The 27,517-nt window shown below is 47.6% G+C and overlaps 1 protein-coding gene across 1 annotated transcript in view; it reads left to right on the top strand.

Moving 5' to 3' along the window:
- The first annotated feature begins 395 nt into the window (after positions 1 to 395).
- SAMD12 (sterile alpha motif domain containing 12) overlaps positions 396 to 27,517 on the top strand; it is a 639,318-nt gene continuing 612,196 nt past the window's right edge. The window contains exon 1 of the mRNA XM_056522647.1: positions 396 to 885. Coding sequence (XP_056378622.1) covers positions 873 to 885 — 13 coding nt within the window. The 5' untranslated portion in view covers positions 396 to 872. The remainder of the gene's footprint in view (positions 886 to 27,517) is intronic.

Raw genomic sequence — 27,517 nt, 5'->3', positions numbered from 1 at the left:
AAAATTGAAAGGGTTATGATTTTTAAAAGGTAAGGAGGAAAAAATGAAAGTGCAAACACAGAAAAACCCCGAGTCCTTAAGGGGTTAAAAACATTGACGTGTTCCAGCTGGCATTTGTGTTACACGGATACACATCATTTGACAGCCGGGGATTGCGCCAATGAAGTGACAATATTCTCCCAGAAAAAAATGGATTTACAATAGTCTGGACTATTTACAACGTTGCTTTTTTTTTTTTTTTTTTTTTTTTAATTATATTTATTTTTCAATTCTAGACGCAACGAAGCAATAAAAAAAAAAAAACGCATGGATGTAAAAGTGCACGTGACTTTTCATTTAGTCCCACTAATGGATATACTCGCGCCATGTTGTGGTCTACAAATCTTCTATGACGTCTTATTTAAGCGGCAGGTCCGGTTTTTCCAGCATTGCTCTGTTTACTTCACCTCCTTAGCACCTGACGAGGAAGTTCTTAAGGAAATACTCATGCTTTCTGTCAGAATTTTGCTCCTGGAATGCGGCATTGTGGGAAACGTAGTTCTAGGCATAAGGATTCATTGTCGTAACTTGGCACCTTCTGCGTAAATCAGGACATTATGTATCCGTCTCTATCCTTACGTGCAATGCTGCGGGGTGTCCTATCTTCATGGGCAGTTTCTGCATAAGAAAGGTGGGGGGAGCATATGCTTTTGAAACCAAAAGAACTACAACTCCCATAATCCCCTGCTGCATTCTCCCAAGCTCGCTGTATGCAGGTTGCTCATAGCAGCTGATGGAAAGCTGAAAAAGAAATCCCTGCTCGGTGAGAATAAAGGAGACATCTGCTTCCCTGGCTGCGGGAATAATGCGCGGAGTGCACGACTGCTGAGGCCATGGCTGTGGATGGTGAGTGGACACCTTGACTGGCATTACTGGCTGCCACCTGTGTGGTGGCAGCAGCTGGCAGCTGTGGGTAAGGGCATGACGTCATGTGATTGTAGCACCGGTCAGCTGCCAATCACTGCTCGGCACTGTGATGTCATCATGGGGGGGGGGTGGGGGTAGGGTAGATGCTGCAGAGTTCTTCGATAGGACTGCGCTGGCTCGAAACCTATGCAGATGTAGCAGAGCTGAGATTGTCGAGCAGTAGTGACGACTTTGCCATTTCATACTTATTCCTAGGCGCATTTACTAAAAAGCATTAAATTACGCCCCTTTCGTCGTGAGATTAAATGTAGCACTTGGCGCAAATGCAATTATCTCTCTTTTTCATGCAGTCAATATTCCTCCGTCAATTCGTTATCTATCTGTCGGGCAGTTTTAGCAGAGCTGAGTTTGTAATCTAACCCAATTCACTAGACCGGTATTTGCCAAAAAGGTTGCCTCCAGCTGTTGGAAAACTACAACTCCCAGCATGCCCGGACAGCCGTTGGCTGTCCGGGCATGCTGGGAGTTGTAGTTTTGCAACAGCTGGAGGCACCCTGGATGGGAAACCCTGCACTAGAAACATCGTACTAGACTAAATATGTGTAAGCAGAGCTACGTGAATCCCTAGAATGCTTTATTGGCGTTAGATAAATTATACTTTGTATCAGGGGTCAAGTCCTGGGGGGGGAAAAAAAAAGTGCAGGATCTCATCCAAGATTTCCACTCAACAGCTGGTCCTGCAGAACTGCTAATGGGAACCGTGTTCCTGCTTTGGAAAAAGTTCCCTCACGTTCCTGCAGGATTTGAGCCCTGTCTTGTATATAGTGTATGGTGCGGTCGAATATTGGGCAGCTACAGAGTTACTAATGGCCATTGTATTTAAAACATAAAGCCTTCCGTAAGAGATTTACCAGTGCAGATATACAGCTTCTGCACATTGCTGCACACTCAGTTCGGCCGAGCGTACACACTTTTCTGAACAGGAAGGTAAAAGAATGACGCTGCATGGCAGCTTGTCTGCCAGAGAACCAAAGGATTCGACAGCTGACATCCAAAATGCCCAATCCCTCTCTTCCCACCCCCCCCAAAAAAAAAAAAAATAAATAAATAAATAAATAGAATCATCTGTCGGGGAAGTCAGGAGGCCCTCATACACATTAATTGGTCGACCAGTCCTGCCAAAACTGACACATATTTAATATGTATGGCCAGTTTTAGATGAGGCAAGCTTTTTATTGTGTAATCACTAGCTAAATACATTTGTGTGTGTGTATATATATATATATATATATATATAATTTTTTATTTTTTACATATGGCTGCATCACCAAACAGATAATGTCTTCAGTAGACTGGGGAAGCTGGGGCAGTACTGTTAGCCCTGCACTGTGTAATGTCTGCCACCCAGCTTTCCTAGTCTCGTAATGCAGCAATATTGGTGCTCTTCTTGAGACTGGGAAAGCTGTGTCGTGCACAGTGCACAGTACAGGGCTCACAGTACTTACCCAGCTTTTTCAGCCTCCTTAAGAGAATATTTGTCTGGCAAAGACGCTATGTTGGAGCACTTCAGGAGTCTGGGAAAGCTGGGTGGCATGCATACTGCGTGTCACCCAGCATTCCCAATCTCCTGCATCCCTAGTGTCCTTTCTGCACTCCAGTGCACTGATGTGTTCTTTTCCTCATGCTTCTCTCAGCTTGTAATACACACATACATTATCTTACATGTTAATGGGTCATCCCCTCATTTAAAAATTGGAGGAGTGGTGGTGATGTCTGCAGCCGTTGCAGAACTACGAACCCCATTTCCTGTTTAGGCATGCTGGGAGTTGTAGTCTTGCAACTGCTGGGGGCACACTGGTTGGAAAACACTGCTTTAGACTCTCAGCCCTCCCAACAACTCTCGAAGACTATGTACACACAGTGGGAGAGATTTATCAAAACCTGCCCATAGCAACCAATCAGATCGCTTCTTTCATTCTTAACAAGGCCTCTGCAAAATGAAAGAAGCAATCTGATTGGTTGCTATGGGTAACTGGGCAACTTTTCCTCTGGACAGGTTTTGATAAATCTCCCCCAGTATGTCTGGAATGTCTGCACGGAAACATGACGGCACTAGGACCGCACGGGAATCCGTTGTCTCATAGACGGCAATGCATTCTGTGTGGATTGCGCAGAAATAATGGACAGGTTCATTCTTACTGCAGACAAATAATTTGGAATTTCCATGCCAGAAATTCTGCTGTGTGCACAGCGCAGCAGAATACAATTGAATACAATGGGACCCTGCTGCGGAATCTCCAGCGGAATTCCATACGGAAATTCCGGATGGGTGGACATGGCCTTAGTATTCCTGGATAACTCCCTTTAACTGGTTCGCTGCAAATTTGTAACAGTGGAGGATTTGCAGACTTGCTGCTGTCCCATGGAAGTCAACGGGATTGTGTAGGTGTGAACTCTCCCTAAAAGGAAACACTGTCTTTGTTGCCTATAGCAACCAACCACAAATTTTTCTAGAGCAGAATAAGAAATGAAAGGGGAACTCTGGTTGCTATGAGCAACAAAGACAGTGGGGGAGATTTATCAAAACCTGTTTAGAGAAAAAGTGCTGCAGTTGCCCATAGCAACCAATCAGATCGCTTCTTTCCTTTTTAAAGAGGCCAGTGAAAAATAAAAGAACCACTCTGAATGGTTGCTATGGGCAACTGCACCGCTCTTTCTCTAAACAGGTTTTGATAAATCTCCCCCAGTTTTTCTATTCAACCATTTTATACATTGCCCCATATGTATATTAGAAAGTTGCGGAGCTTTTCACTATACAGTGTTTACTAGTTGTGATAGCCTGGGGGAGTAGGGTATATGGGAGTGTAGCTGTGCGGTTTGTTACTAAGGGTGCTTGCTCAACCCTTTCTATTCGTGACGCCAGAGTGAGGGCTATTCTCTGTATGCTTGTCCTACCGCCACCCTTCCCAAGAGCGATAGGGAGATAGGAAATAATTGATTGCCCACAACCGGAGATTTGCAGAAACTTGTTGGAACTTTTACTGAAGATTTTAGGCAATAATGAACAGGAACAGTCCATACAACAGAGTCCAATAGAGCTTGACAAGTGGTTGGGACCTTGTGAGCCTATTGCGCTTAGGAAGGTAATTGTTGCGGTGATCCACTGGATTGAGGGGTTTAGATTCGGTCCAGTAGTCACGCTAGCTTTAGCAGGGATTGAGATTTTAACTCACGGTTTAGTTTAGGCTGAGGCCGGCAGGTTTCTGGCCTAGGTTGTCTTTGAAAGTTGCGCAGATCCATCCTGCTAGTCCGGTATCCACGAGAGCAGCAACCCAAGAGAGTGATAATTGGCTTCAGCTCCTTTTATGGGCAGGGGCTGGACTAAAGTTCACTGGTCCATACAACTGTCAATCTCCTGCACAGAGAGTTATGGGTAAGCATATGATCCAAGGACCTCCAAAGGTCCTCCAACATACCATAGAGGAATCAACATGGTCACATGACCGAAGGTCCTGCGACGCTAACAAGGTAAGTAGACTAATATACCCTATATTAAATATACACATTATTAAATATATATACATAATAGCATTATGAAATTAGCAAAGGAGGAGGCAACTAGGCAACTGGGGGACCCTACCTGAACGTAGTAACTCTGATATTGGGGACCACCATACAAGGTACGGTATGCAATACGGTACCGGGACAACACATAGTTATACAATGACTAAGGGTAGAGTCACACGACACAAATCTGCAGCGTATTTTACGCTGCGGATCTGTCAGTGACCTGACCTGTTAGTGTGCCACCAGCTGTTTACCCCTGCTGCGCTCACAGTCTACTTACAGACAGTCTGGGTACACTGCACATGCACAGCTATTCGCTGTGTGTGACTGCTCGGAGAGGAGTGCGTGGTAGTGCGGCTCTCATTGTTGGTCGGGGTCTGAACATTCATGTCAAAATTAATATTATTAAAATTATTATTATATATATATTTTTTTTACAGGTATACTTTAAATGTATATGTATATATGTGGTGTCCCAGTATGGGATGGTGTGGCCCCGTACTTTCCTTCTGCCCTGTCAGACAAAGTTCCTGCATGTCCCCACGGTCCCCCTTATAGTATCACCATAGTGTAAATATGTTTGTATTATAAAAGTGTACTGTTTTTTTTTTTTTTTTTTTTAATGTTTGTACCACATGGTTGTTACCCAGAAGGCACTAGTGACCAGGTGACCACCTAAGTGACCTATGGGCTCCTTGCATAGCCTCTCTATATAACCAGGGGAGGAGCTGCAATCTCTTTCTTAGTTCCTGAGGTCAAGTCCAGTCAAGTAGTTCCAGTGTCTGTGTTCAGAGCATTGGAGGCCTCAAGCCTAAAGTCCTGCAGCCACAAGTTGGTCATCAGTAAGTCAAGTCATCTTAATGTCAGTCACCATCTCTGTCAAGTCAAGTCCATCTGTAGTCACTGTGGCCTGCACAAAAGTCAGTCTAACTACTGCAAATCTCAGCAAGCCTGCGAGGTCCCCCTCTGTGTCACTGGTAACCTCCTTGGGATATTTGGCTGTACTGCAAAGAAAAGACTATATCACTGCATCAAGCTGCCGCTATCCTTAAGCTGGCATCGGTGTCTTCATTGCCCCTGCCTAACCCAGGATCAGCGGTATTATCTTCGGGTGGTTAAGGCTAGTCCACACCCTGGCGTCAGGCAAGAAGGGGTTAAAACCATCTGCCCCTTGGGCCATATCATCTGCCCTGCTTCTACTCTGCACCTCACACCCGACACCATGTGTGTGTGTATATATATATCTATATATATAATACAGAAAAACAGGAAAGGGAACCGGCACTGTATGTGTGACTTCTAGTCACTAGTGGGTGCTCAGCCTCAGTAGGTTTAAACTCCAAAACCTTCATCCAACCAAAAACAAAGAAAAGGAAGCGGCACTCCAAGTCCAATAGAAAATGGTGTCTTTATTCACCTATGAAGATATGTGCAGCATTTCAGCTTCACCATGAGGCCTTTCTCAAGCCGAGAAAGGCCTCATGGTGAGGCTGAAACGTTGCACATATCTTCATGGGTGAATAGACACCATTTTCTATTGGACTTGGAGTGCCGCTTCCTTTTCTTCAGTTTTGGTTATATATATATGTGGTATGCCTTGGGGGGTGTATGGTAGTTGGGGTATTGTTTCGGTAGATGAGGGGTTAATGTTAACCCTATAGTTCGTGACGCCAGGCTGAGGGTTTGTATGCTGAGGTAATTCTCCGGCCTATCGCTGCCCTTCCCAGTAACGATAGGTGCATGTATAAAATGACTGAAGGTCCACAAGGTACTTGAACTTGGATAACTTTACTGAAGGGCTTGCGGTAAATCCAATGCACAATAACAGTCTCAAGAATACAGTCTCTATATAGTGCAATGACTGACAGTTGCTGGAGACCTTGACTTTAGATACAGTCTCTGAATTTAGGGTAATTTTGCAGATCCATCTGGATTTAGGGGATAGATAAGGTCCGGTGATCTTGCAGAGTGCTTAGGGATTGATACACTCTCAATTTAGAATCAATCAGCCGTTGCCGCAAGGCTCGGGCCTAACTCTTTGCGGGAGATAGCTGTATAGGTCCTTCCTCGTCAGGAGTGCAGGAGCAAAGAGAGAGAGCAATGGCCGCCGCTCCCTTATATGGGCAGGGGCAGGGCTGCTTTCACTGGTCCAATTAACTGTCACTCACCGTTACAAGGAGTGATGGGAGATATACGTCATAGGGGCCTCCAAATGTCCTGAAGCACAAAACCATAGAGTTCACCTGATCACGCGACCCGCAGGTCCTGCTACACTATAGACAGGTAATTAACCATTTACATTTATGCAATCCTATAGATATGAATCCCAAATGGTTACTGGATAATTATTATCTGAATGAGAGGTGACTAGGGATGAACTAAACAATAACGACCCCGACGTTCTAGGGACTCTGGCTAAGGGGACCTATATACACAGGTACCGGATAGGATTCGGTACCGGGATACCACATATACAGTACAGACCAAAAGTTTGGACACACCGTCTCATTCAGAGTTTTCTTTATTTTCATGACTATGAAAATTGTAGATTCACATTGAAGGCATTAAGACTATGAATTAACACATGTGGAATTATATACATAACAAAAAAGTGTGAAACAACTGAAAATATGTCATATTCTAGGTCAGTGTTTCCCAACCTTTTTCGGGTCGGGGCACACCTCGAAAAAAAATATAAAATCCGTGGGGCACCGCTACAGAGGTTGACGAGCGCAAAAAAAAAAAAAAAAAAAAAGGGGGGGGGGGGGAATGGTAAAAAATGCAATGCACTATATCTATTTATCAGTGGTATGTAGTTTAAAGTGCTGCTTTATACAGCAACTCACCAATGACGTCTTCTCTAATTTGCAATGTTGCCTTCTCTTCTCCATCTGGTCCGGGCCATCATCACGATTTCTTCCACACACAATTCTTCACCGTTAAACCTGCAAAACAAATCTATTAGGCGCCAAACTTTTTTTTAAATGGGTGACAGAGGGGTGTAGAAGAGTGTACATGGGTGACAGAAGGATGTAGAGGGGTGGACATGGGTGACAAAGGGGTTTAGAGGGGTGTAGAGGAGCGTACAGAGGGGTGTACAGGAGCGTACATGGGTGACAGAGGTGTAGAGGAGCGTACATGGGTGACAGAAGGATGTAGAGGGGTGGACATGGGTGACAAAGGGGTTTAGAGGGGTGTAGAGGAGCATACAGAGGGGTGTACAGGAGCGTACATGGGTGACAGAGGTGTAGAGGAGCGTACATGGGTGACAGAAGGATGTAGAGGGGTGGACATGGGTGACAAAGGGGTTTAGAGGGGTGTAGAGGAGCGTACAGATGGGTGTACAGGAGCGTACATGGGTGACAGAGGTGTAGAGGAGCGTACAGAGGGGTGTAGAGGAGCGTACATGGGTGACAGGGGTGTAGAGGAGTGGACAGAGGGGTGTAGAGGAGCGTACATGGGTGACAGAAGGATGTAAAGGGGTGGACATGGGTGACAAAGGGGTTTAGAGGGGTGTAGAGGAGCGTACAGAGGGGTGTACAGGAGCGTACATGGGTGACAGAGGTGTAGAGGAGCGTACATGGGTGACAGAAGGATGTAGAGGGGTGGACATGGGTGACAAAGGGGTTTAGAGGGGTGTAGAGGAGTGTACAGAGGGGTGTACAGGAGCGTACATGGGTGACAGGGGTGTAGAGGAGTGGACAGGGGTGTAGAGGAGTGGACAGAGGGGTGTAGAGGAGCATACATTGGTGACAGGGGTGTAGAGGAGCGGACAGAGGGGTGTAGAGGAGCGTACATGGGTGACGGGTGTAGAGAAGCAGACATATGTGACAGGGGTGTAGAGGAGTGTACATGGGTGACTGGTGTAGAGGAGTGGACAGAGAGGTTTAAAGGAGCGAACAGAGGTTTAGAAGAGCGAACAGAGGTGTGTAGAGGAGCGTACATGGGTGACGGGTGTAGAGGAGTGGACAGAGAGGTGTAGAGGAGCGGACAGAGGGGTGTAGAGGAGCGTACATGGGTGACAGGGGTGTAGAGGAGCGGACAGAGAGGTGTAGAGGAGCGGACAGAGAGGTGTAGAGGAGCGGACAGAGAGGTGTAGAGGAGCGTACAGGGGTGTAGAGGAGCGTACAGGGGTGTAGAGGAGCGTACAGAGGGGTATAGAGGAGCGTACATGGGTGACGGGTGTAGAAGAGTGGACAGAGTGGTGTAGAGGAGCGTACAGAGGGGTATAGAGGAGCGTACATGGGTGACAGGGGTGTAGAGGAGTGGACAGAGAGGTGCAGAGGAGTGGACAGAGAGGTGCAGAGGAGTGGACAGAGAGGTGCAGAGGAGTGGACAGAGAGGTGCAGAGGAGTGGACAGAGAGGTGCAGAGGAGTGGACAGGGGTGCAGAGGAGTGGACAGGGGTCAACAGGAGGGTGAACATGGGTGACAGAGGGATGACAGAAGGGTGGACTGGGGTGGACATGGGTGATGGGGGGTGAACGGGAGTGAAAGGGATGACAGGAGGGTGGACAGGGGTGACAGGAAGGTGGTGGACAGGGGTGACAGGAAGGTGGTGGACAGGGGTGACAGGAGGGTGGTGAACATGGCTGACAGGAGGGTGGACGGGGGACGGGGACGGGAGTGAAAGGAATGACAGGAGGGGGTGAACATGGGTGACAGGAGGGGGTGAACATGGGTGACAGGAGGGGGTGAACGGGAGTGAAAGGGATGACAGGAGGGTGAACATGGGTGACAGGAGGGTGGATGGGAGTGAAAGGGATGACAGAAGTGTGAACATGGGTGACAGGAGGGGGTGAACATGGGTGACAGGAGGGTGGATGGGAGTGAAAGGGATGACAGGAGGGTGGTGAACATTAGTGTTGCTCGCGAATATTCGCAATTCGAATATTATTCGCGAATATCGCATATTCGCGAATTCGCGAATTTCGCGAATATAGCGCTATATATTCGTAATTACGAATATTCGGTTTTTTTTTTTTGTTTTTGTTTTTTTTTCTTCACAGTACACATCACAGTGATCATCCCTCTCTGCTTCCAGCTTGTGTGGTGTAAAGAAGGCTGTAATACTACTGTGTGAGACTGCCATGCAAAAATTCGCATATGCGAAAATTAGCATATGCTACTTTTCTCATATACGAATTTTCGCAAATGTAAATTTTGTATATGCTAATTTTCACATGATAATTTTCGCATACGCGAATGTTCGCATATGCGAAAATAAAACGGAAATATAACGAATATGCGAATATTCGCGAATATATGACGAATATTCGTCCATATATTCGCGAATATTCGCGAATTCGAATATGGCCTATGCCGCTCAACACTAGTGAACATGGATGACAGGAGGGTGGTGAACATGGGTGACAGGAGGGTGGATGAGGGTGAACATGGGTGACAGGAGGGTGGATGGGAGTGAAAGGGATGACAGGAGGGTGAACATGGGTGACAGGAGGTTGAACATGGGTGACAGGAGGGGGTGAACGGGAGTGAAAGGGATGACAGGAGGGTGAACATGGGTGACAGGAGGGGGGGCGGACTGGGTGACGGGGGTGTGGACATGGGTGACGGGGTGTGTGGACATGGGTGACAGGGGGTGTGTGGACATGGGTGACAGGGGGGGTGTGGACATGGGTGACAGACATGGGTGAGAGGGGGGGTGGACATGGGTGTGAACAGGGGGGGTGGTGAACATGGGTGACAGGAGGGTGAACATGGGTGACAGGAGTGTGGATGAGGGTGAACATGGGTGACATGGGTGACAGGAGGGTGGATGGGAGTGGAAGGGATGACAGGAGGGTGGTGAACATGGATGACAGGAGGGTGAACATGGGTGACAGGAGGGTGGACGGGGGGGGGACGGGAGTGAAAGGGATGACAGGAGGGGGTGAACATGGGTGATAGGAGGGGGTGAACGGGAGTGAAAGGGATGACAGGAGGGTGAACATGGGTGACGGGGGGGGGCGGACTGGGTTACGGGCGGGGGGCGGACTGGGTTACGGGCGGGGGGCGGACATGGGTGTGAACAGGGGGGGGGTGGACATGGGTGTGAACAGGGGGGGTGGTTAACATGGGTGACAGGAGGGTGAACATGGGTGACAGGAGTGTGGATGAGGGTGAACATGGGTGACATGGGTGACAGGAGGGTGGATGGGAGTGGAAGGGATGACAGGAGGGTGGTGAACATGGATGACAGGAGGGTGAACATGGGTGACAGGAGGGTGGACGGGGGGGGGGGACGGGAGTGAAAGGGATGACAGGAGGGGGTGAACATGGGTGATAGGAGGGGGTGAACGGGAGTGAAAGGGATGACAGGAGGGTGAACATGGGTGACAGGGGGGGGCGGACTGGGTTACGGGGGGGGGCGGACTGGGTGACGGGGGGGGGCGGACTGGGTGACGGGGGGGGGGCGGACTGGGTGACGGGGGTGGTGGACATGGGTGACGGGGGGGGGGTGGACATGGGTGACGGGGGGGGTGGACATGGGTGACGGAGGGGGGGTGGACATGGGTGACGGAGGGGGGGTGGACATGGGTGACGGAGGGGGGGTGGACATGGGTGACGGAGGGGGGGTGGACATGGGTGACGGAGGGGGGGTGGACATGGGTGACGGAGGGGGGGTGGACATGGGTGACGGGGGGGGGGGGGTGGAGATGGGTGACGGGGGGGGGGGTGGAGATGGGTGACGGGGGGGGGTGGAGATGGGTGACGGGGGGGGGGTGGACATGGGTGACGGGGGGGGGTGGACATGGGTGACGGGGGGGGGGGTATGCGGTGGACCCGGGTGATTGGGGGGGGGGGGTTGGACAGGGTTGAGAAGGGGTAACAGAGGGGTGGAAAGGGACCTTAAGCAAGCCGGTCCGCGCAGCTTTGCAGGTCCACGGCAGGCACGGGAGTCCGGCAGGTGAAGATCGTTCCGATCCAGGGACCCATTTTCGGCCCACTGCACGGCAAGGTAGAAGGGGGAGGGGGACGCAGGGGACGCAGTGGGGAGGGGGACGCTGTGTGCGCAGTGCGCCAGTCATAAGCGCGCAGGCCGGGGCGGGATATTTAAAAAAAAAAAATCAATAAAAAAATAAAAAATCACGCCAAAATCCCGCGGCACCACGGCCAGTGGCGCACGGCACACACGTGTGCCGTGGCACCGCGGTTGGGAATCACTGTTCTAGGTTCTTAAAAGTAGCCACTGTCACGATTCGGCTTACGGGTTGTGGATCCGCTGTGTCAGCGAGGGATTGGCGTGGACCGTGCTAGTGGACCGGTTCTAAGAGGCTACTGGTTTTCACCAGAGCCCGCCGCAAAGCGGGATGGTCTTGCTGCGGCAGTAGCAACCAGGTCGTATCCACTAGCAACGGCTCAACCTCGCTGACTGCTGAGAAGGCGTGGGACAGAAGGACTAGGCAGAGGCAAGGTCAGACGTAGCAGAAGGTCGGGGGCAGGCGGCAAGGTTCGTAGTCAGGATGGATAGCAGAAGTTCAGGTAACACAGGCTTTGGACACACTAAACGCTTTCACTGGCACAAGGCAACAAGATCCGGCAAGGGAGTGCAAGGGAGGAGATCAGATATAGCCAGGGAGCAGATGGAAGCCAATTAAGCTAATTGGGCCAGGCACCAATCATTGGTGCACTGGCCCTTTAAGTCTCAGAGAGCTGGCGTGCGCGCGCCCTAGAGAGCGGAGCCGCGCGCGCCAGCACAAGACAGCAGGGGACCGGGACGGGTAAGTGACCTGGGATGCGATTCGCGAGCGGGTGCGTCCCGCTGTGCGAATCGCATCCCCGACGGCCATGACAGTGCAGCGCTCCCGGTCAGCGGGACTGACCGGGGCGCTGCAGGGAGAAAGACGCCGTGAGCGCTCCGGGGAGGAGCGGGGACCCGGAGCGCTAGGCGTAACAGCCACCTTTTGTTTTGATTACTGCTTTGCACACTCTTGGCATTCTCTTGTTGAGCTTCAAGAGGTAGTCACCTGAAATGGTTTTCACTTCACAGATGTGCTGGTGTGGAGGAGGAGGTGTGATGGTGTGGGGGTGCTATGCTGGTGACACTGTTGGACATTTATTCAAAATTGAAGGCATACTGAACCAGCATGGCTACCACAGCATCTTGCAGCGGCATGCTATTCCATCCGGTTTGCGTTTTGTTGGACCATCATTTATTTTTCAACAGGACAATGACCCCAAACACACCTCCAGGCTGTGTAAGGGCTATTTCACCAAGAAGGAGAGTGATGGGGTGCTGCGCCAGATGACCTGGCCTCCACAGTCACCGGACCTGAACCCAATCGAGATGGTTTGGGGTGAGCTGGACCGCAGAGTGAAGGCAAAAATGGCCAACAAGTACTAAGCATCTCTGGGAACTCCTTCAAGACTGTTGGAAGACCATTTCAGGTGACTACCTCTTGAAGCTTATCAAGAGAATGCCAAGAGTGTGCAAAGCACTAATCAAAGCTAGAACCTAGAATATGACAGATTTTCACACTTTTTTGTTATGTTTATAAGTCCACATGTGTTAATTCATAGTTTTGATGCCTTCAGTGTGAATCTACAATTTTCATAGTCATGAAAATAAAGAAAACTCTGAATGAAAAGGTGTGTACAAACTTTTGGTCTGTACTGTATCTATAGCTGAGTACCCGGCGTTGCCCGTTTTTTCCTTCCTAATTGTTGGGGAGGAAAATCAACAAAGGAGGAAGCTTTTGACCTCATAAACCATCCACATATATTTTTGCCATATCCCAACCCCATATCCTGTCCCCATATCTCAACCTCATATCCCGACCTCCTATCTCAACCTCATATCCCGACCTCCTATCCCGACATCCTATCCTGTCCTCCTATCCCATCCTCCTATCCCGACCTCCTATCCCTTCTTCCTATCTCGACTTCATATCCCGTCCTCATATCCCATCCTCATATCTTGACCTCCTATCCCGACCTCATATTCTGTCCTCATATCTCAACCTCATATCCCATCCTTATATCCCCTCCTCATATCCTGACCTCCTATCTCGACCTCATATCCCGACTTCATATCCCGTCCTCATATCCCATCCTCACATCCCGTCTTCATAGCCCGACCTCATATACCGTACTTATATCCCGTCCTTATGTCCTATCCTCAGATCTTGTCCTCAGGTGGGACTGATATGTGATGAAGATATTGTAAGCTAAAAATAGAAGGGGACTTTGTGGCTTTGTGGGACTGGGCTTGATTTGCAAGCCAGACCAATGCACAAAAATGGTAGATAATAAAAAGGGTGGGGCTTAAAATGTGGCGTGTCTTTGTGAGATGGGGTGTGACTTGCAAGCCGGACTGACACATTCACCAGGAGATGCAGAGCAGAGCTTGTGGAGTAAGGTACTGGAAGTCCCATATACCTGCATGGGACTTGAAACAAAAACCCATCTTTTATATAAGGGTGTAGGTAAGGGTTAATTTAACTATCCTATATTTTAAGTGGACATAAAAGTAACATGTGACCAAGTATTATCGAAATATCTCCCATATCTCCCAACATATATTTCCCATAGACTTGTATGGGACTTTAAACAAAAACCCTGCCCCTGGCAAATGGGGGTGAGTAAGGGTTAAATCACCTATCCTATGTTTGTTGTTGACATATAAGTAGCATGTGTGCCAAGTTTCATGTTAATATCTTTAGCCGTTTGGACGTGATGCTGGAACATGCATACATTGAGCTTTATACATATATATATATATATATATATATATATATATATATATATATATATATATATATAGATTAAACAGAAACAAAACTCTGTCTGAACTTAGCCTAACATTTAGTTACATAAATCTTGACTTCTTCTGACATGTCGAACATTGCTCTTTGTTGGTTATTTTTAGTGTGGCGGCTGGAATGCAGTTCTGTTTAGCATCTAATCTTGTATACAGCATTTTTGTATTGATCGTTGTGGCCTTTATAGGCTTTTTTGTCACTTTGGTCGGACACCTCACAATAAGGTTAAAATGCTATATGAAGTTGTATGCGAATCATACTAAAATTGTAGTTTTTAGCACAATCTCAAAAGCATACATCCTCATGACTACCACAAAAGCCTCCAAACTAGTGTTTCCCAACCAGTGTGCCTCCAGCTGTTGGAAAAAAAAAACTATAACTTCCAGCCTTTGGCTGTCCGGGCAACAGCTGAAGGCAAACTGGTTGGAAAACATTGCTTCAAGCAGTTGTAAGTTTCTTATTTTGTGTGTTGTGACCATGATTATACCATGATTCCTGCATGTCAACTTTTTGCCATATAACCCTTTACCTTAAAAGGGTACTCCAGACTCAAATCTCTATCACCAATCCACAGGGTTCAATAATGAAGAATAATTTTTGCCCAGGATGCTGTCTAATGTGCATTATGCCTCAGGACTCTTCCCTGAGGCGTAACTATAGGGGATGAAAATGTAGCAGTTGAATTGGGCACTAAGGAGGCCCTAATGCACCATAGGAAGACACCAGAAGCATACTTTTTTTTCCCATAGTCCTCTAACAGCAGCACAAGTGGGGTCTTTCTGCCCCTGTGAAGCTGGCAGGATGGTGGAATTTATTGAATTCCATCCAAGTAATTAAAATTATCAGGCCCCCTCCCCAAGGCCATATTGCTTTATCACAAGAAAAAATAAAAATAAAATAAGGGCGGCAAACTTGTGTGCTGCTGTTGGGACTAAGGGGAAAAAATTCACATTAAAAATTAACGCTTCTCTGTTATCCTAACCAGCAGCACAAGTGGGGACTTAGCAAGGAACAAACACAAAATAGGAAGGGACTTAGAATGGATTGTCCAAAGGCCAACTCTTCCGAACGCCTGGCATTAGCCCTGTAATGATTTATAAATGTATTATGCATGCTCCAGGAGGCAGCAGTGTAAATTTGTTCCGGAGGAACAGCTTTTCTCTCAGCAAAAGAGGTAGCAACTGCCCGAGTAGAATGGGCAGTAACAAAGGAAGGAGGAGTTAAATCCTGGGCTTCAAAAGTTTCCAGGATGGCCTCTTTGCCTCTTTAAGTCCTTTGTTCTTCCCTGAAAAAGTCACTAGAAGGTTCTGGGATCTTCTGAATTCTCCAGTTCTTGCAATGTAAATTCTGAGGACTCCTGAAATGTCCAAGGTATGATCTGCAACTTCCTCAGGAGAGGATGGATTAGGACACAAAACTGGTAAGGAGACGACTTGATTGATGTTTTGAGAAAGATGGAACTTTGGGAACAAAGGTAGGTAAGTATCTCAACAGGACTCTGTCCTGGAGAAAAAGTGTAAGGCTCAAAAGCCGAAAGGGCCTGAAGCTCACCAATCCTCTTGGCTGAGGTGATGGCCAATAAAAAAGTGACTTTAAAGGATAGAAACCTGAAGTCGACCTCCTCCAAAGGGGGGAGAGCATAACCCCTTAAGAACAATAGATAAATCCCAGTGGGGGATAGGTTTGAGGATACAAGGCTTAAGTCTTTCAGCTCCTTTCAGGAGCTGAAAGACTTAAGGGGGGTCTTGAGACAAAGGGGGTCTTGAGACATAGATCTGCCTAGACTGGCAGAAAGTGCTGCAACTTGCACCTTTAAAGTGGATGGATTAAGACCCTTGTCAAGGCCATCCTGAAGAAACTGAAGTATTACAGAAAGAGGAGGATCTGAGGCTACTACCTCTTTTGCAGTGCAGTTTGTCAGATTGAGTCTCCGCAGATCTATGCAGGAGCCTGTGTTGTGACACACAAGGTTCTTCACGGAGGGAAGCCTCCAATGACACCCTCGACTCATCCACATGAGCTGGATGAACCAGGACCTCTTCGGCCAGAATGGCATGATGGCAGTCACTGAGGCCTGGTCTTGCCTGACTTTCACCAATACCCTTGGTATCACGGAAATTTGAGGGAATATATAGGGCAGCCTGAACCTCCATAGAATTGACAGAGCGTCTATCGCCACAGGATTGTCCTCTCTGTATAGAGAGACAAAACCTGCTCACTTTGGTGTTTAGACGAGTTGACATTAGATCGATCTTTGGAACACCCCACTGTAGAGTTATCTTCTTGAAGATGTCCTCATTCAGGGACCACTCGCCTGGGACTGGAAGGTCACGACTTAGACGATCTGAAACATTCTTGAGGTCCCTCTTGATATGGACTGCTGATAGGTGGGTTTGATTGGTTTCTGCCCAAGAAAGAATTAGTCCGGTCTCCTTGAGGACTGTCTGATATGTCTGATATGAGACACCACAGTCGTGTTGTCTAAACGCCCTCTTACTGCTTTCCCCAGAACAAGGGGTGCGAAGTGGTATAGAGCCAGACGAACTGCTCTCCTCTCTCTCATGCTGGAAGAGAGGTCTCTCCTGAGGTTTAAGTACCTTGTACAGGATTTTCCTCTCGATGGGCTCCCCAGCCTAGAAGGGAGGCGTCTGTAGTCAAAGTGATCCAACAAGGTTGAATCAAGGACTTCCCATCTATCAGATTCGTCCACCATCTGAGAGATGCACAGACTTCGGCAGACAGGGAGCACTTCCTGTCCAACCCCCTGGGGTTGCAATTCCAGACACTCAAGACCTGATCTTGCAGCGGTCGGAGATGCCATAGGGCCCAGGAAACTTCATCTGCAGACGCTGACAAGTTACCCAACATCTTCTTCATCAAGGTTCTGATGGAAACCCTCCAAGGAACTATCAAAAACTCGGTGGCTCTTTTAACATGATCCCTTCTCTCTGGTGTTAGAGACAAATTTATCTGAGAGGAGTTGACTATAAAGCCCAGGAACTTCCTGGAAGTGGAAGGGTCGATCTTGGACTTCTCTCAATTTATAATCCAGCCTAACCGCTGGAGAAAATCTAGAGCCAGATGAAGATGAGACTGTAGAACGTCTAGAGTAGTGGCTTTTAGAAGTCAGTCGTCTAGATAAGGAATGATCTCTAGGCCTTTTAGTCTGAGAGCAGAAACAACCGGAGCCACCACCTTTTGTAAAGGTGTGGGGAGCAGAAGTGACCCTGAAGGGCAAAACAGCAAACAAAAGATGCTTTACCATACCTTTTATGGTTACAGCAACCCTCAAGAGCTTCCTGTGCGCAACATCGATAGGGACATGAAGATAGGCATCCTTCAATTCAATAGTGACCATTAGATCTTGAGGGTCCAGGATGCTGATAACTGACCCGATGGTTTCCATTCTGAACCTCTTTTCCTTATAAAGTGGTTTAGGAAACGAAGATCTATGATAATGTGCCAGTTGCCCGATGGTTTTTGCACTAGAAAGATTGGGGAGTAGACTCCCCAATCCCTCTGAACTTGGTCAAAAAAATTTCCTTGGTGAAGGGGAAATTAAATCCATCTTGTACCCCGACTTAACCACATCTAGAACTCAAGGATCCTGGATTTCTTGCATCCAGGTATTTAGAAATAAACTTAAACGACCTCCTACCAGAGGGGGATTGGTTGACAATCTTTCTACCTGAAAACTTAGAAGGGAAGGGAGAGGGGAAACGTTGGTGGGATTTAGAGGAGAGTCTTTGCACAGACTTGCGGTCTTTTCCATGGCCGCGTCCACCACCGCGCTTTTGGTCTGATTGGCGCTTCTGAAACCTGGAAGAGCTTTGGTACTTTCCTCCTCTACCTTTGCCACGAAAGGCATTTTTTATCAGCAAAACCTTCCATTATATGATCTAACTCAGATCTGAAGAGCCGACAGGTTCATAAGGGAGCCCGCAAAGATTAAATTTAGAGGCGTTATCAGCCATCCAGGGACGTAGCCAAAGCGGGTGTCTACTTGTGGACGAAAGGCCCATAGATTTTGCAGAAAGTCTAAGATGTTGTTGGGATGCTTCTCATAGGAAGTCCATACCAAGAAGAAGAGTTTTGAACATATCCAGAATGTCCTCCCTGGCGACATTCCCTTCAATATCAGACTGAATACGGAGAATACGTTCCTTGGCAAAATATACAACTTCAGAAGAAGCTACGGCAGCAGTAGCGGAGGCAGAAGCCGCTGAATAAGTGCATCTCAGCAAGGATTTCACTTTTCTATCCAGGGAATCCTGAAGATTACTACCATCATCAGCAGGGACTAAAACTCTCTTGGATAACTTAGTGACCACCATATCAACCTTAGTAGGTGGAACCCAGGACTATAGCTCATTTTCTGGAAGCGGATCCATTAGCTTAAATCTTCTGGTAACAACAGGAGCTTTATCAGGAAGTTTCCATTCAGAAACCTTTTAATTTCTTGAGAGAATCCTCCACTTTGAACGCCCAGGGCCCTCTAGAGGTGGACGTTGAGGCTTAACCCTGGTCAACATCCTGATCTCATGATCGGATGGGCCAAAGTAATCTCTATTTTTTTTTTCCTCAGGAAAGAGAGACGGAGCAATTACTTCCTCAACAGACTGTTCAGACCGATCTCTTACGGACATAACAGAATCCTCAACCATAGAGGCAGGACTAGAAAAAATTCTAGGTCTTTTAGTGGAAAGAGATATTTTGATCTCCTTAATGGAATTCCCCATGAATGCTTTCATCCAGACAAACAATGTGGCTCAGCCATATTAGGAGGAGGACTGCATCCAGAACACCTATTAAATTCATAGGAATCTGGAACATGTGAGATGGGGTCTTTTAGAGGTACTCAGAACATGTGAGATGGGGTCTTTTAGAGGTAGTCTTGCGACTTCCATAATAGGGATCACCAGAAGGTGGAGTAGACATTTTTCTAAGAAAAAAGTCAAATTATTTACAAAGATAAAAAAACACAAGAACTTTGTTGCAGTGCAACAAACAGCAACTACCTAATGAGAAATAATGCACCATCAGCAAGAAAAATCAGAACAGTATGTGATCTCTAGCAAACCAGGCAGCAAGAGGTCTGCTGCAGACTCAGGCTGCCTTAAATGGGGCAGAGGGCTCCAAATTTGAACAAGCCCCATCCCCGGAAATGACCTGCTACTGCTTCCCAGGTAGAAACTGAAAAAACTAAAATATTTAATTAGAAATGCAAATATAATCTTCCCCCAGCAGGGAAGGACAAATACAGATTAAAAACTAAAGAAATAACTGCGCTCTCAAACACCAGAGCCTCAGAGCCGAACCGGAAGTCATCAGATGACGCACTTCTGGTTCCGCAGAACTCCCCCTGAAGGAGAGAGCGCTGCAGAAACAGCACAGAAGGCTGTAATCAAGGTGAAAAAAAAAACCTTTACAGAAGGAACAACAAAAAAACATATGTCATGCAGGCTCTAAGAAAATAGAGAGCCTGCCACGTCCTGCTGTCCTGCACAGGACAGAAAAAAAGCAATATGGCCTTGGGGAGGGGGCCATTTTATTAGGGGGCCTGATAATTTTAATTACTTGGGCGGAACTCATTAAATTCCACCATCCTGCCAGCGTCACAGGAGCAGAAACACCCACTTGTGCTGCTGGTTAGGATGAGAGGGAAGTATAAATGGTATATACTGTAGTAGACATGGGCTACATTACAGATTTTGCATTAGGGTCCGTTTTAGGGGGGAGAATCATCGGGCATGCTGGACTTCAACTGCCCGACCTATTTGTTCTCAGAGAGATAATCCACTGAAGGAGTCTGCAGGGCCGGTTCTGCCTATAGGCAAAATAGGCAGCTGCCTAGAGCACCCTTTTGATGGGGGGGGGGGGGGGGGGCACCGCACTGCCCGCTGTAAGAAAGTTAGTAGCCACTAGCATATCAAGCCCCCCGCTAACCGGATGCAATCTTCCAGCCAGCACCACTGTTTCACCCCAGTAGTAAGGTAATTACATGAGGAGGAAGGTTATTACTGTGTGTCACCCTAGTAAGATGATTACATGAGGAGGAGGAGGTTTGTTACAGTGTGTCACCCCACTAGTAATGGGGCATGTCAAAGGGTGGAGCCAATGGGCAGGGACAAGGGGTGGCAAAATTAGCTTTCGCCTAGGGTGGCAAAAAACCTTGCACCAGCCCTGGGGGTCTGGTAGCAGACTTCAGAAAACATAAATGTGGGCTCCATGTCAAAGAAGATATCCAGTGAAAAGGTCCAACCACCCGGAACCCCTGTACGGGGCCCCCCTGCTCTGCTTTTCTAAAGCGGATCTTGTATCCAGCACGAAAGCTGGTTGACATGCGCCCCCTCCATTCATCTCTATGGGAGAGGTGGGGACACATCATTTGCGCGTCTCCGCCTCTGCCATAGAAATGAATGGAGGGGGCGTGTTTTGACCGTGTTACGTGCTGGGTGCAAAAAGTCATTGCAGAAGCAGAGGCGGGGCTGATCTGGGGCCGTACGCTAGATCCCAGTGCTCAGACCCCCCCCCGTGATCAGACATTTATCTCTATCCTGCGGGGGGATACGTTTTTTTTTTTTTTTGCTGGATATCTTCTTTAAAGGAGTAGTCCAGTCCTGAAAAACTTATCCCCTATGGATAGGGGATAAGTTTCAGATTGTGGGGGGTCCGACCGCTGGGCTGCCGACCCTTCCCGTGGGCTGCCGGGGCCCCATACAGGAGATCGCGGGGGGGCCCAGCGATCGGACTCCCCGCGATCTGAAACGTATCCCCTATACTTAGGATAGGCGATAAGTTTTTCAGGACTAGATATCTCCTATAAGTGACAGTGTCACCATCTCATATTCACCAGAATTACAAGAAATACGGCACAGAGGAATATCATGGTGTGTTCATGAAGTTAAACATTATCCCACTTATCTCTGGTCAAATATGTTTTCCCTTCTTCTCCCACGTTAGATTTTATCTCAAGTAATAGAATGAATGGAATGCAAAACTATTGGTAAAAACAGACGTAAAGGACAAGCCTAATCAAACTGACCTTCTAATAAGTTATAGCTGTTGACATGGCCATTAAAGGGATACTCCGGCGCTAAGACATCTTATCCCCTATCCAAAGGATAGGGGATAAGATGCCTGATCGCGGGGGTCCTGCCGCTGGGGACCCCCGTGATCTTCCATGCCGGTCCCTGTTAGAATCAGTCCCCGGAGCATGTTCGCTCCGGGTCTGATTACTGGCGATCACGGGGACGGAGCATAGTGACGTCACGGCTCGGCCCCGTGTGACGTCACACTCTGCCCCCTCAATGCAAGTCTATGGGAGGGGGCGTGACAGCTGTCACCCCCCTCCAATAGACTTGCATTGAGGGGGCGGAGCGTGACATCACGCGGGGGCGGAGCCGTGACGTCACTATGCTCCGTCCTCGTGGTCAAGATGGACCTCCAGCGGTTCCGGAAGCCGCTAAAGGGGGGTGCTGCATGGTAGATCCCCGGGGGTCCCCAGCAGCGGGACCCGGAGAACTGACATCTTATCCCCTATCCTTTGGTCACATGATGGTTCCCAGCCAGTTTCTATACAGAAACTTCTAGAAGGCTGTGGGAAGAGTCCCTAGTCCGGTCCTTCAGTTTGATTTCAGTATGCTCACTCTCTAAGTTGCCCCTAGCGGTGCAGACAGCAGCTACTTGCCCACACTGAACATGCAAATGTATGGATATGTTGTTCCCACTTTACGACAATTAGCATATGCGAAAATTAGCATATGCGAAAATTCGTACGCCAGTCTCACACAGTAGTATTAGGGCCTTCTTTACACCACACAAACTGGAAGCAGAGAGGGATGATCACTGTGATGTGTACTGTGAAAAAAAAAAAAAAAGAATATTCGTAATTGTGAATGTATAGTGCTATAAAATTTGCATTGCGAATATTCGCGAGCAACACTATAAATAACTAGAAAGGAAGCTAAGTAGGTGGGTTGCCAGGAAGGAAGATAGCCAGGTAGGTAAGCAAGTAGGTAGCTTGTCATATAGGTAGGTAGGTAGCCAGGTATCTAGGTAGGCCCACTTAGGGCACTGTGGAATAGGGCCAGCAATCAGTCGATGAACTAACAAATGCTCATTTTCCGGCTGACGGCAAAGGCTGTGTAAACAAGCACCGATCTACGAGCATAAGGCCATTTAGTAGGTTTTCAGAGCAGCTGTAGATACAAAACATGATTGGAATCAAAACGACAGTATCGGAAACGTTTCTGTCATATTTTTATTTTAGATGCATTAAATCAATGAGCAAATGGCTGTAAAAGTTTACACACACTTATATTGATAGGGCTGTACATAGGGAAGAACCCTCTTTTATTCCCTGCAGTGGGGTTTGCCAATTTTAGGCTTCAATGTTATTATTCTTTTATGCAGTTTCCACTTTATTCCTGATGACAAGAAAATAATCCTGAATAAGCACAAAAAAGCAAAAAGAAGCAATGTGTCATCTTGATGGTGCCAGAAAAGAGTCAAAACAAGGAATTGACTGCAGTTCTTGTTTGGCGCCGTTCAGTCATTTTTAGTTTTTTTTTTTTGAGGTAATGGTTTTGGTTTGTTCTTAGGAATATTTGTTCTTTCTCAGTTGATGGCTTCAGGACTATAATGTACGCTAGTCTGGAAGATAATAATAATAATAAAACTGTATTTATTGTTGCACAAGAAATATCCACATTCGCAACCTCTTGTTCCCAACGCTTTATTACATTTTTGTGATGTAATATGTCTGTTGTTGTGCAGCTGTTCTCAAGAACCTTATGGATCTACTGTATCTGGTGGCAAATATTGAACGGGTCAAACTTGACTTTATCGAGTGTTACCAGGGCTGCCATCAGAAATTTTGGGGCCCCATGCATAGCTCAAGGCGTAGACCTCCTTTGGCACACCCTGCCCCCTAGGGTACATGCCAACTCCGCCCCCTTGGACCCACCCCCAATTTTTTTTTTGAATTACAAAGACAGTAAAAAGTGAGTCCGACCCTCATCAGTGATTTCAGTGAAGGAATTATTTTTTGACCAAAGAATATGAAGCCTGCCACCACGACAAGGTAGACTCTTTTGAGCAGAACCCTACACTAACTACACTTCCTTTCCTAATCTGCCTTAGCAATCTTCCCCTAGCACACTTAACCCTGTAAGGGTGGGTTCACACTATGTTTTCTCCCATACGGGAGCACATACGGCAGGGGGGAGCTAAAACCTCGCGCTCCCATATGCCTTCGTATGCGCTCCCGTGTGTCATTCATTTCAATTAGCCGGCCGGAGTGAAACGTTCGGTCCGGTCAGCTCATTTTTGCGCCATATGCACTTTTACGACCGGACCTCAAACCGTGGTTGAACACAGTTTTAGGTCCGGTTGTAAAAGCGCATACGGCGCAAAAATGAGCCGACCGGACCGAACGTTTCACTCTGGCCGGCTCATTGAAATGAATTACATACGGGAGCGCATACGAAGGCATACTGGAGTGCGAGGTTTTCGCTCCCCCCTGCCGTATGTGCTCCCGTATGGGAGAAAACGTAGTGTGAACCCAGCCTAAGGCTGGGTTCCCACTACGTTTTTGCCATACTGTTTTCAATCCGTTTTTCTAAAGAAAACCGTGTGGCAAAAAAACAGATGGAACAGTATGGAAAAAAATAAACCATATGCGTTTTTAAACAGTATACTGTTTTTAAAAGTGCATACAGTTCCGTCAGTTTTTAAAGAAAAAAAAAATACGTTTTTGAAAATTTTGTCCATTTTTAATGGGAGGGGTCTTGGGTGGGGACTTTAGGATTCAAATGTGCATGTGCAAAGTAAAAACGTATACATTTTTCCCATATGGAACCGTATACATGTGCGTTTCCCATTGACATTCATGTTAAAAAAAAACGTATGCGGTTGCAGTACGGTTTTTAAACCGGAGACAAAATTGTGGTCAACCACGGTTTTGACTCCGGTTTAAAAACTGTACTGCAACCGCATATGTTTTTTTTAACATGGACGTCAATGGGAAACGCACATGCATACGGTTCCATACGGGAAAAACGTAGACGTTTTTACTTTGCACATGCGCATTTGAATCCTAAAGTCCCCACCCAAGACCCCTCCCATTAAAAATGGACAAAATTTTCAAAAACGTATGGGTTTTTTTCTATAAAAACTGACGGAACTGTATGCACTTTTAAAAACAGTATACTGTTTAAAAACGCATACGGTTTACTTTTTTCCATACTGTTCCATCAGTTTTTTTGCCATACGGTTTTCTTTGGAAAAACGGATTGAAAACAGAATGGGAAAAACGTGATGTGAACCCAGCCTAACAGATCTGCCAGTGACCCGACCCATAGTGTGCCTCAAGTTGTGACCAAAAGTTCTGCCTCCCCAGGCCTGCTCGCAACTGCAATTCTATCGGTACCATTATTATTTTGATGGGACCGTCTGATCTCTTTTCATAAATTTTTCATGGCATATAAAGGGGCAAACAATATGCAGTTCTGGGCATTTACGCTTAGCAACGATAACTAATGTTTATGTATATAATTTTATTAGAAAAAGGGGCTATGAGGGTGATTCAAACTTTTATTAGGGAAGGGTCTTATAACAATTAGAAACTTTCTTTTTACACATTTTTTTTACAAATTTTTTCACAATTTTCTAGTTCCAATAGGAGACTATTACATGTGATTTTATGCATACGCTGAACAATACTGTGCCATAGAAGCCTGCCATAGCCCAGCATTGAATAGTGTTATTAGCGCTCCATAATTTCCCGCATTTAGATGTCATGATCAACTTTGATCGCAGAGTCTTAAAGGAAATCTGTCACCAGTGTCACCTGCACTAACCTGTCGGTAACGACAGGTAGTGCAGGACACACTGATGACAACGATACTTACCTTGTCCCGATCCGCGCAGGGGATCTCCGGTACTCTCCTCTGGTAACTTCAGCTTCGGCCCACCTTGGGGCACGGGCGGAGCTTAGTGACATCACCGCTACTGTTCTCCAGCAGCGGGAGCCAGCAGAGAGAAGCAACGGTTTGAGGCATGGGCGGAGCTTAGTGACATCACCTCTGTTGGGTCCCGCTGCTAGAGAACAACAGCGGTGATGTCACTAAGCTAGGCCCATGCCCCAAGCCGGGCCAGAGCTGAAGTTAATGGAGGAGATTACTGGAGATCCCCTGCACGGAGCGGGACAAGGTAAGTACCGTTGTCATCAGTGTCACCTGCACTACCTGTTTATACCGACAGGTTAGTGCAGGTGACATTGGTGACAGATTTCCTTTAAAGATTAATGCCGGACAACAGCCCCATCAGCAATGCCCAGCATTAGCCATGGGTCCTGGCTGTTGATAGCTGCTGGGACCCATCAGGTATGAAGCCTGCTCAGCTCCTGAGCATGCTTCAAACTGCGGAAGTGGTTGCAGGGCGTACATTTGTCTCCTTCAGGGGTTATGCATTATAAGCTATATTTTAGTAACTGGTATTGTTTCATGTTGTTTGGTTAGGCCCCTCTCTTGATAGTTGCCCCATTATGGAGACAAATATTAACAGAGGGGCCGACCCAAACTATATGGGGGTCCCCCCATATAGTTTGGGTAGGTTCCCAAGTTCAAGTTACCCCCATATAACTGTTGTAGGCCCCTCTCAAAGAAGAGACCTACAACTATATGGGGGCAACTTTTGCCAAAAAAAAGCCTACAAAAACTATATGGCGGCAACTTGCCCTTATATAGTTGTTGTAGGCCCCTCTCTGCTGATAATTGTTGTCCCCATATAGTTATAGGCATCAGCCCTGGCCCCCCAGACTGCAGGCCCCACCATAACCTCTGTGCCACCATCCGCTGTCCTCCTCAGGGAAGGCTCTTCTGTCCTGCTGCTCCCCTCTGTAGCCAGCAGATTGCTGCACCCTGCCGCTGGCCTCCTCTTTCGGACCCTGTCACAGCACTACAGTGGTCAACCCCGAGGGTGGCCCTGAGTGTTACTAGTTAATCTCTTATTAGCCTAGAAATTAGTTATAGAGTCTTTTCCAAACTGTGGCCCTCATGCTATTGAAAAACTACAACCAGGGCCACCTCATTCCGACCCCTTTGTCCTTCTCATGTACCCCAACCCCTCTGTCCTCCTCCAGACCCCGTTTGTGTTGACTAAAGGGGAGTCATGTAGGTAAGCTATAGGTGTTGTGACAATGTTCATGACCCCACAAGTGTTAAACACCACACTCAAGGATAAGCGGTTGCCGGTACCAAGTGCCAGGTAAGAATTACCATAAATGCAAAATTAGAGCAATTATTTTTGAACTTTACTTCAGGAATTGCTATGATGTAATACAAACAGGACAGTTCACTTTAATGCAATTTTCGCTGAAGGATGCTGTAGAGATCCCCAGTGGCTTCTTGGCACTTTGGGAATTATAGTCCTCCTTCACTATAATGTGACTTAAAGGGGTTGTGCGCTGCCCTGCAGTTCGGAGCTCGGCTCACAGCGTCCGGAGTTCATTACTCCGAACGCTGTGTGCGGGCTTCCGTGTTCACGGCCGCCGGGCGTGACGCCCGCCCCCTTCGTGACGTCTCGCCCGCCCCCTCTACCAAAGTCTATGGGAAGGGGGCGTGACATCTGCCGCTTCCTCCACTAGGCGGACAAGTAGTGATGAGGAGAGTGGCCTGGGAGGTGGTGTTGCGAGCGTTTGGGCTACTGATGCAGACACTGTTGAGGAACCTGAGGAGGACATCAGTGACGTGCAGACACAACTCGATGAGGATGAAGCCAGTTGCACTTTGGAGCCGGGTGCAGAAGGGGCTTCATCATCATCGGGAGGAGAGGGTTGCAGGTTGCCCGTGAGGCAGCAGCTGAGCCAGCAAGGTGGTAGCATGGTTGCCAGTCAGCATGAACTGTTGGTGGGAAAATCAGCTACTCGGCGGTCTGGCAGTATTTCATCAAGCATCTGGAGGATGTTAACCTGGCCACATGCAAGATGTGTCGGCAGAAGGTGAAGCGTGGCCAGGGTCCCAATGTTGGCACCACGGCCCTGCATCAACATATGCAGCGTCACCATAAAGCGGCCTGGGAGAACCGTGGTTCCGATGTGGTAGTTCAGTCTCCTACATCACCCAGTGGCACACCGCTCCCTGTTTCAGCCAGCCAAGGCTCCACCACCTCAGCCGAAGGGAGCTGTGTGTCATACCCATCTTCTGTCGCTCCCGATGCTACTGCTCCTCCTACTTCGAGTCAGTTATTCTGTCAGCAATCCATCGGCGAAGCCATCTC

Source organism: Hyla sarda, chromosome 5, assembly GCF_029499605.1.
Source record: "Hyla sarda isolate aHylSar1 chromosome 5, aHylSar1.hap1, whole genome shotgun sequence".
NCBI lineage: Eukaryota > Metazoa > Chordata > Amphibia > Anura > Hylidae > Hyla > Hyla sarda.
The sequence above is the reverse complement of the archived record's forward strand: the minus strand, read 5'-3'. Positions and strand labels throughout refer to the sequence as shown.